The sequence below is a fragment of the Bos javanicus genome, chromosome 18 (genome assembly GCF_032452875.1).
Source record: "Bos javanicus breed banteng chromosome 18, ARS-OSU_banteng_1.0, whole genome shotgun sequence".
In the NCBI taxonomy this organism is placed as follows: domain Eukaryota; kingdom Metazoa; phylum Chordata; class Mammalia; order Artiodactyla; family Bovidae; genus Bos; species Bos javanicus.
In genome coordinates, this window is record NC_083885.1 from 63,276,159 (window position 1) to 63,287,147 (window position 10,989).

Sequence of the window (10,989 nt, forward strand, 5' to 3'; positions counted from 1 at the left end):
GGTTGCAAAAGTCACATATGACAGTGACCAAACAATAACAACAACGTCTACACTACTTGAGAGAATAGCTGCTTGAGGAGCTGGAGAGCCATGGGTAGGATCAGGTACATTCTAGAGAGAAAAGAACATTCCATAAAACTCTGGGACACAGGGGCTTACTGAAGGGGACAGGGGGAGTTGATGTGGTCATGTACAGTGCTGTCCACTGTTCAAGGATGATGATTTTATTTTTAAGAAAAAATGGAATATATAAGCAAGAAACTGTATGATAAGAAAACTTTATGAAGGGCATATTATATTAGCTTTTGTAGACAAAAGGGAAATGAGAGTATAAATTTAATTTTTTTAATTAAAAATAAATAATTTTGACCTTCAATTATTCTGATATGGGTGTGTCAACCAGCATTCTAAATGATTTATGTGGATTTTTCTTATGAAAATTGCCCCTAATAAGGCAAAAACCCATTAACAAGTGATGGAAATGATAGTGTCTACCTTTGTGTCTACTTTCGATTGGGAGTACAAAAGGAACTTGTTGAGTCTGAGTGTTCTCAGAAGAGCTGATATGAGAGAGCACACAAATGTTAAATGGCCCATTTTCCGTGTGTGTGTGTGTGGTGTAATTGTACCAGTATCATTTGGAGGGAAGAAAAGGTGAGAGCTGAGATTGGGGGTGGGGGTCAACTCTGGAGGACCATGAACAGGATTGAATTTAGATAGAAGAGTTTGGAGTTTGCCCTGAAGATGTGGGCACCATGGAAGGATTGGGGGCAGAAAGCAGATTCTGAAATGTGAGTTAGAAAGATGAAATGTGGAGGGTGAACTGGAGATGGGAGTGTGGGTCTGGAGCTCAGAACCCAGGGAGGTTGTGGCTGGAATCCAGGTGTGGCTGTGGGTGGACTCTGTGGATGGAGAAGACAGCAGAGGCCAGGGGGACCCTGGGGGCTGAATTCTTTTACTGTGTGATTGAATATGAGATGTAAGAGTCGAGGTGTTGAGTGTGACCTTCAGCGATGCCCTTAGAGAACTGGTGAACCAAGGGGTGGGCAAGAGAGGAGGCCTGGAGAGTTTTGCAAAGTACACTCTGCTCCCACAAGAAAGCACAACTCTTCCTCTTGGGCCCAGAGGGCAGGCTTTATTTCTCCCAGTGACAGGCCAATGTCTGTAAAAAGCAGATTGTGTCTCTGTCCCCTTGAGGGGAAGCATGTGAATCATTTCTGTCTCTTCAAAGCATCCTTTGATGCTGCATGTTGCTCTCCTCTTCAACCAACAAAAACTCCAGGGTCAGACAAGAATGGTCCTTGTCAGAGTTCCTGATCAAGGACAGATGCATATATTAATACATATGATATACTTCCATGAAGCAAAATTTAAGAAAGACAGGAAATAGCCTGCTAAAGTCATCAACTGCCTCAGGAAGTGGTATTGCAACCACTGAAATCTATTGATCTATCTATGTGTCTATCTACATATCATCATGGAGAATGAAATGCGAACCACTCCAGTATTCTTGCTTGGAGAATCCCATGGACAGAGCACCCTATAAGGTTTCAGTACAAAGGGTCACAAAGAGTTGGACATGACCGAGCGACTAAACACATGTATCATCTATCTATCCAGTTTCACAGAGTTATAATTGACATAGAGCCGTGTGGTATCCAAGGTAATGACCTGACTTACATATATTATGAAATGATTGCACGTTCAGATATATCACACAGCAGTGTGGTATATGCTGTCTCACAGTAGCAACACAGAAGCCCCAGCATGTCTTCACTTCTAGCAATCCTGACATTTCTCTTGGTAAAACAGTTCTTGGGTGATTTAGTTCTAAGCCAGGGGAAAGATCACATGCACAACCTCAGGGAGCAACTAAGGCTCCGTGGAGTTTGATTTTCATCCCATTTGCCAGCTCAGTTCACACCAGGGTCCTCATGGTGTTATGCTCTTCAGCCCTCCTCTTCGTTGAGCCAAGCCATATTGTGCCAACAGTTGATAATTTAAAAGGCATAAGATTCTCAAATCCTTTGCTTTGGTGAAAAGAAGCAAAAAAGAAAAAAATGTACAAATATCGATGGATTAACACAACACATGCAAAGCCTCCCTGGGGCAAGTTTTCCCTCTCCAGCCCTTCAGTGATCTGGAGTGGAATGTCCAGTAAAATTCTCTGTGATGACTGGACTTTTTAAACATCTGCTCTGAACAACACCATAGCACCTGGGCACATGACGCTACTGAGCACTTGAAATGTGGTGGATGTGAGTGAGGAACTGAATGCTTTACTTCATATACATGTAGAGTCATTGTACAGCGTGGCTGGGTAACTACTTTATTGGCCACTGAGGATCCAGACTGAAGGAGATTTTGTTATCATGTTTCTACCCTTGGAACCCAATACCCTCAGGGCACACAGCTGGGAAAGGTTGAGGGGGCTTCTCCAATGGCTCAGTGATAACGAATCCGCCTTCCAGCGCAAGAGACATGAGAGACGTGGGTTCAATCCCTGGGTCAAGAAGATCCCCTTGAGAAGGTAATGGCAACCCACTCCAGTATCCTTGCCTAGAGCATCCCATGGACAGAAGAGTCTAATGAGCTACACACCATCCATGGCTTTGCAAAGAGTCAGATATGACTGAATCACCTTAGCACGCACACACACAGCCTCACATGGCTAGTGCCACCACACTGGATATCTCAAACAGGATATACTTCATCTTTTTAAAAGCCATCTAGCATTGATTTTATTATTCTTCATGGAAAGCATTTTATTTTAAATACAACAGTGTGCACATGTCAATCTTAAACTTCCAATCTATCTCTCCCCCCACCCTTCCCCTCTGTAACTCTAAGATTGTTCTCTAAGTCTACACGTCTGTTTCTCTCTTGTATTACTGAATAGACATTTTATTTATTTATTTTTTAACTGAATAACTTGAAGAATCAACTGGCAAATTTTTTTATGCTTTCTTGGAATTTTAGAAAAAGTAGGATGATCATAGTAACCTACCCAGATGGGTGATTGATTATACCTTCTCCCCAAATGCTGAGATAGATAAAAGGGAGTCCTAAAATAGCCAGGAGATTACTAAGAGGTTGTGGGATTTTTGAAGACGATCCTATAATTCTTGGACTGCACTGTTACCTTAGAGTTGCTGGGCTGCTTTGGAGGAGGAGAAGGAGTGTCCATGGAGGAACCGCTTAAAAAAGAGAACTAAGTCCTCGATTTGTAACACTCTATGTGCTCACAGCCCGGGGCCAGGTCAGGGCTCAGCATGGTTGTGGTTTACCTTGAATTATTCATAGATAACGGGCTCGGTGAAGGGGTGCATGGGGCTCAGGGGAGCGGAAGTGAACAGTCTCTCGGAGAGGGTCCCATGGTTCAAGTGGGTGTATATCACGTCTTCTGCTGCAGGATCCTGAGAGGAAGGAGGTGTGAATGATGGACTGAGATGTGATCTTCAGAGGCTGGGGCATTGGGCATTGGAAGGGCTCAGGCTATGGCAAGGGTTTGGCCTGGGAGGACTCACCTCGCCGTTCACTGGCCTTCATTGGGCTCTCCTTCCATGACGGCAACATCTGTGAATGGAAGAGAATCAAGGCTCTTCGAGGTGGAGGCAGTTATTCCAGACCTCCGTATCTTTGATGGGGATATCAAAGCCAGAAAAAGGCAGGGGTATACCCCAGGTGTAGAGACTGTCTACTACACACACACACACACACCCAAACAGCCATATACAAGCCCAGCCATTCACGGACTGTCTCATGAACCTGTGCAAACCCATGGACCCATCCTACATCTTCTGTTATGGACTACCCTTTTCTGTGTAACAGCAGATTCCCAAGATCATGTAGGGAATAAGAACAGATGGCTGTGGTTGAAGGGAAGAACAGGGCTCAGAATGTCCCTCGTGGCCCAGGTATTAAGACCCCTTCGTCCAGTGCAGGGGGTGCAGGCTCTATTCCTGGTGGGAGAACTATGATCCCACCTGCCTTGAAGCAACTAAGCCCCAAGAGCCCACGAGCTCTGGAGCCTTGAACTGCACCACAGCACCACAATGAGGATCCCCCATGCTGCAGCCAAGACCTGATGCAGCCAAGAATAAATCAGCACATATTTTCATGAAAAGAACAGGGTTCCATGGGTCTCTGGAGGATGTTCCATCAGGGATCTCAACACTGGAAATCAGTTTAAACCTACAGGAAGTGAAAATGCCATTCTCTGCTGTGAACCCACCTCCCACTGGGTCAGATGATGCTGAGCTCACCACCTTCAGACTTACGATTTTGGGTAGAAAACCAGTGACAGACAAGAGCAGCGAGGATGATGCTGGTAGAGGTGAAGGCTATGACAAGCCCAAGGACAATGTACCACATGCTGGAGTGTTCTTGATGAAGAAGTGCTTCTACCAACAAGCAAACAGAAGAAAATATGGTTATTTTTTGAGTAGGCTGTGCCCCTACACACTGGATTTATTGTATCCTTGCGTCAAACTGTCAGCATCTGTCAACCTGATCAGTTATGGTCTCCACTTCCCAGGAAGTACCAAAGCATCCAGGAGAGATGCTAGCAGTGGATAAAGTAAAGAGGCTGTGCAAGACCAGCTGAGCTCTGAATCAAGGTCTCCTGGGCATCGAAGCAGTTATTGTCTGCTGCCCCGTGTGACAAGGCATGGCATTTTTTCATGAATGGAGACCACGTTAATGCATTTCCCCTCCATCCACATAGACCTGGAATGGAATCGTCAAGAAGACATGACACTTACATATCTGAACTGTGGAATGTTTAGTTCATAAAACACTAATGGAGAAATAACACATATTTAAGGTCCTCCCTAAAATTCTCCCCTTGTCCTCCCACATCCATCCCCAAAGATCCTGGTGGAGGGAAGGTAAGCATCTCCCTTAAGCATAGGATCAGGTCACTCTGATCCACTTTGTCCAGTTTAGAAATTCTCAGTCCCTGAGCATGAGAAGCTCAATGCCCGCTGTGGGTCTCCTGCAGACCATGTTCTCAAGTGCTAACTTAACAGGGACGTTGAGGAGCCCAAAGTCACAGAGCTGGGAGGTGGCAGAGCCAACACTCACACAGGAACCCTCTGTCTTCTCAGAAATTTGCTGAGATAGGAGACCGTCTTGCTTACCTTCTGTGGTGTGTGGATACATGGTTGATGGGCAAGTACTTGTAGTGGATCCTAGGAGAAAAAAGACAGAGGTGAACAAGTAACCTTCCTCATACTGACTGAATGAGGACTATTCTTTCTGGAAGGTTGACCTCCTGCCTGTCCTTGACTCTGTCATCTCTCAGAGCACTGATGGGGGAGGGGAGAGCTTCTGGTTCCTCCCTGTAAATGCGTTGAGTAGACCCTCCATCCTGGAGATGTGACAGTGAAAGGATGTGGGAAGGATATGCCCGATGGTGAAAGACAGATGTAAACTAGAGACATTCTCTTTGCTCTGGGAATGAGTGTTTATGCTCCTTAACTGGGAAATCACCTGTATGTCAGAGGTGCTTCTGGGAAAAGACTAAGAGCAAGAAGCCAATGCAATCTCTGATTTTCCCAAATCAGCCCAGCCTCTCCTCCCTCTGGGTCTACCCTGACTTTTTTCTTTATTGCCTGGATAGACAGGATTCTGATGTGGAGCATCCATACTGGAGGTGGAAGAGGGTTGAGATGCCATCTACCATCTCTCTTCCTCTCTGGTTCTCATTGCCTCCATTTCTCCAGAAGCCCTAAGTTTCCCCTGACACCAGCACGGAGCCCTTGAGATAGAGCTCAGTGTTAGAGTAAGATATTATGGAAAAACCCAAATGGACTTCTTGGCCTACGCAATGTGATTTAGTGCATTGTGAAGCATGGGAATCTTCTTAGGGTTCTGGAAACAAGAATATTGGAGTGGGTTGCCATTTCCTCCTCTAGGGGACTATGTGTGTCCAAACTCTTCACTATGACCCATCAGTCTTGGTGGCCCTGCATGACATGGCTGATAGCTCCATTGAGTTACACAAGCCCCTTCACCAGGACAAGGCTGTGATACATGAAGCGGAGATAGTGATGGACAGAGGAGTCTCTCATGCTGCAGTCCAGGGGATCGCTAAGAATTGGACACAGCTTAGCGACAGCAAGCTGGAACAGCAACAAGAAAGCATGGGCCAGGAAGAGGTTCCTCACCTGTGACAGACAGGAACAGTGGGTCACTGGAATCTGACCACGAGTAGGGAGAGCAAGTGAAGGAGCCGTAGAACCTGTAGACAGTGCTGTGGGCTGGGGTCCCAGGACCCAGAGGGAACTCTGCCTGGAGTACTCCATGGGGGCCCCGCCCTCCAGCGAGTGGGCACCCAAGGTTGTCCCCCTCCCTGAGCAAATGGAACTGGTCAAAGGCGCTCTTGGAGCTGCAGACCAAGGTCACGTTCTCTCCTGACCTCACCACGGGCCCCCCCTGGGCTGAGAGAGAGGGGGTTTTTTGGACAGACCTGGAAGAGGGAGACCTTGATCTTAGAGCACAAAGTAACTCTAGTCTTAAGTATAGGACTAACCGGAAGTATGCAATAAGAGAAGCACTGCAATGCAAAGGCCTCCCACCACTAGGAGAGAAAGACCCACGGTAATGGACACCCAGCACAGGGAAAAATTCAAAAATAACTTTAAATATGGGGTGTCATTTAAAATCCTTTTTAAAAAAAATTAATACTTTTTAAAATGGAGTGTCATTTAGTGTCCTTTTTTTTTATATGTCTCCAGAACTGAGATTTTTGTTTTATTTTTTAAATATAAAGTCATTTATTTTAATTGGAGGCTAATTACTTTACAATACTATATTTGTTTTGCTATACATCAACATGAATCCGCCATGGGTGTACATGTGTTCCCCATCCTGAACCCCTCCTCCCACCTCCCTCCCCATACCATCCCTCTGGGTCATCCCAGTGCACCAGCCCTGAGCATCCTGTATCATGCATCAAACCTGGACTGGCGATTCGTTTCACATATGATATCATACATGTTTCAATGCCATTCTCCCAAATCATCCCACCCTCGCCCTGTCCCACAGAGTCCAAAAGACTGTTCTATACATCTGTGTTTCTTTTGCTGTCTCACATACAGGGTTATCATTACCATCTTTCTAAATTCCATACATATGCGTTAGTATACTGTATTGGTGTTTTTCTTTCTGGCTTACTTCACTCTGTATAATAGGCTCCAGTTTCATCCACCTCATTAGAACTCATTCAAATGTATTCTTTTTAATGGCTGAGTAATACTCCATTGTGCATATGTACCACAGCTTTCTTATCCATTCATCTGCTGATGGACATGTAGGTTGCTTCCATGTCCTGGCTATTATAAACAGTGCTGCAATGAACATTGGGGTACACGTGTCTCTTTCCCTTCTGGTTTACTCAGTGTGTATGCCCAGGAGTGGGATTCCTGGGTCGTATGGCAAGTTCTATTTCTAGTTTTTTTAAAGGAATCCCTACACTGTTCTCCCTAAAGTCAGGAACAAGACAAGGGTGCCCACTTTCAACAGTACTATTCAACATAGTTTTGGAAGTTTTGGCCATAGCAATCAGAGCAGAAAAAGAAATAAAAGAATCCAAATTGGAAAAGAAGAAATAAAACTCTCACTGTTTGCAGATGACATGATCCTCTACATAGAAAACCCTAAAGACTCCACCAGAAAATGACTAGAGCCAATCAAGGAATATAGTAAAGTTGCAGGATATAAAATTAACACACAGAAATCCCTTGCATTCCTATACACTAATAATGAGAAAATAGAAAGAGAAGTTAAGGAAACAGTTCCATTCACCATTGCAATGAAAAGAATAAAATACTTAGGAATATATCTACATAAAGAAACAAAAGGCCTATATATAGAAAACTATAAAACACTGGTGAAAGAAACCAAAGAGGACACAAATAGATGGAAAAATATACTGTGGTCATGGATTGGAAGAATCAATATAGTGAAAATGAGTATACTACCCAAAACAATCTATAGATTCAATGCAATTCCTATCAAGCTATCAAGGGCATTTTTCACAGAGCTAGAACAAATAATTTCACAATTTATATGGAAATACAAAAAACCTCAAATAGCCAAAGCAATCATGAGAAAGAAGAATGGAATTGGAAGAATCACCCTGCCTGACTTCAGGCTCTACTACAAAGCCACAGTCATCAAGACAGTATGGTACTGGCACAAAGACAGAAATATAGCTCAATGGAACAAAATAGAAAGCCCAGAGATAAATCCACACACTTATGCACACCTTATCTTTGACAAAGGAGGCAAGAATATACAACGCAGAAAAGACAATCTCTTTAACAAATGGTGCTGGGAAAACTGGTCAACCACTTGTAAAAGAATGAAACTAGAACACTTTCTAACACCATACACAAAAATAAACTCAAAATGGATTAAAGATCTAAACATAAGACCAGAAACTATAAAACTCTTAGAGGAGAACATGGGCAAAACACTCTCCGACATACATCACAGCAGGATCCTCTATGACCCACCTCCCAGAATATTGGAAATAAAAGCAAAAATAAACAAATGGGACCAAATTAAACTTAAAAGCTTCTGCACAACAAACAAAACTATAAGCAAGGTGAAAAGACAGCCTTCAGAATGGGAGAAAATAATAGCAAATGCAGCAACTGACAAAGAATTAATCTCAAAAATAGACAAGCAACTCCTGCAGCTCAATTCCAGAAAAATAAACGACCCAATCAAAAAATGGACCAAAGAACTAAGCAGACATTTCTCCAAAGAAGACATACAGATGGCTAACAAACACATGAAAAGATGCTCAACATCACTCATTATCAGAGAAATGCAAACCAAAACCACAATCAGGAACCATTTCATGCAGTCAGAATGGCTGCGATCTAAAAGTCTACAAGCAATAAATGCTGGAGAGAGTATGGAGAAAAGGGAACCCTCTTACACTTTTGGTGGGAATGGCAAATTAGTAATATCCTTAAAAAAAAAAAGAATATATGTATATGAAGAGCTGAATCATTCTGTTGTACAACAGAAATTAACAACATCTTAAATCAACTAAACTTCAACAAAAATAAATACGAAAAAATAGATTTAAAAGATCAACCAGATTGGGCTGCTCTTGAAAAACGTAACCTACTAACTACTGCTGGGACCATCAGAAAACATGGTATTGACCCAGAAGCAGACATTATGGAGTGGAAATTGCCAGAATCTCACAGGATCTTTGACCACCTCAATCTTGAGGTAGTGTTCAATGCTGCCCTGCACGACCCCAGGGCCTGGACGTGACTCCTTAGTGGGAGGGTTGGAGGGACCACTTCCCCCTCTTTGTGCAGAAGGATGCGTTAAACCACAAAGCTGAGCAACTTCAGGGTGTCAACCTCCATCTCGATCACCTAGGGGCCAGACTGCAAGGGCGTCTGGTATCAAGTGTGCTGCTGACAGAGCAAGGGAGCTCTGATATGAAAGTGGAAAACCAACCCCTTACCAACCATCGTTGGCTGCCTGAGCAGGGAATTGTCTGGGTCCCTGCTCTGGTACATTTTTCTCCATTAGTCGTTCTTTCACATTCTTGCTCCTTCACTCAATCACCAGCTGTGTCTTCTCCTTAGCACATGGCAGGGACTCTGTTCTCTTTTCCCTTCCGCTTTCACACCGCCTCTCTCTCTGGTTTGTTCCCTCTCCCGAGTGTGAGTGTCTCTGCATGCCTGTCATTCTCTCCCAGGACTGATGCTGGACTAGACACCAGACCGTCTGTGACACAGAGAGCAGAACAGACTGGTTTGGCCACACTCACCTTTGATGACAATGTCCACAGGATCGCTGGGAGCTGACCACACATAGGGGGAACGTCTGAGAGAGCCGTAGCATCTGTAGGTGCCCGCACTCGCCAAAGTCATGGGGCCAATGACGAAGTCAGCTGGGGCATGCCCACGAGTGAGCATCTCTCCATGTCTCTGGAAATGTCCTGTGCTGTTTTCTTGGTGAAGGATAAATTTGTCCAACAGCTGTGAATGACAGCATAGGGTCACATTCTCTCCCACATGCATGAGGGGGCCAGGGTGGGCTGAGATGGAGGGTTTTGTGAACACACCTAGGAGCAAAGAGGTTGTGAGCTTCAGTGAGTCACCCCACCTCAGTGCTTCCCCTGACATCTGAAAGTGTGAAAAATGTCCCCGTGAACCATCAAAGTCAATTACCCTTCCTGTGTGTTTTGTTGCATTTTCTTTAGCCTTGTTCTCAGGTTGTGGCTCATGCTTTTCTGTTTCTCTTTGCTCAAGACCTCCAGCCTCTTCTGTGTTTATTCTAAACTGTTTAGCTGTTGGATCTGCTCTCAGCTTCATGCATGCATACTCAGACTCTTCAGTCCTGTCAAACTCTCTACAACCCCATGAACCATAGCCTGCTAGGCTCCTCTGTCCATAGGATTCTCCAGGCGAGAATTCTGGAGTGGGTGGCCATGCTCTCAGCTTTGTCCTGTCCCTAATACGTGTGGTGGGGAGCTGGGTGATTCTGACGATGCATTCCCTGTCTCTGTTCACACTCATCTAGAATGTGGGTGATGACTGGCAGGAGATTGGAAAGGAGGTGGAGAAAAAAGGGAACATTTCCCCATCTGTGACTCCACCTCATGCCTCTGGAGACATTCCTGGGACTCCTCCCTGGGGCTCCAGCTCCTTCATATGGGATTACAGCTCCCTACTGGGTGGCAGGTGCTGGATCAGGGTCATGCCCCATCCTCCCTGGTGGCAGGCAGTGGCAGCATCCTGTCTAACTAATGCCTTAGGGAGGCTCCTCCTTCCTTTGCCGGAGCACCCCATCTATTCAACACCCTGGATTTAAACTCTTAGAGTGGGTCTCTTTCCTGGTTCGTTCCTGGCTGGAAATCCTGAGTAAATCTTGGACCACATAAGGAACTTGGACCTAGGAGGGGATGGCCTGCATAGATGGCTGTCCCGGGCTGGGCTGGACACCCCC

At 44.9% G+C, this 10,989-nt stretch overlaps 1 protein-coding gene across 1 annotated transcript; it reads right to left on the reverse strand.

Annotated features, from left to right (window-relative positions):
• Nucleotides 1-331: 331 nt before the first annotated feature.
• LOC133231118 (killer cell immunoglobulin-like receptor 2DL1) lies at nt 332-10,770 on the reverse strand. Its single transcript, XM_061389369.1, is given in 7 exon segments — nt 332-2,030; nt 3,288-3,416; nt 3,528-3,541; nt 3,544-3,576; nt 4,281-4,403; nt 5,142-5,192; nt 9,809-10,770. Coding segments are annotated over 6 exon segments (1,095 nt in total). The 5' UTR covers nt 10,560-10,770; the 3' UTR covers nt 332-2,030; nt 3,288-3,293.
• Between the last annotated feature and the right edge of the window lie 219 nt (nt 10,771-10,989).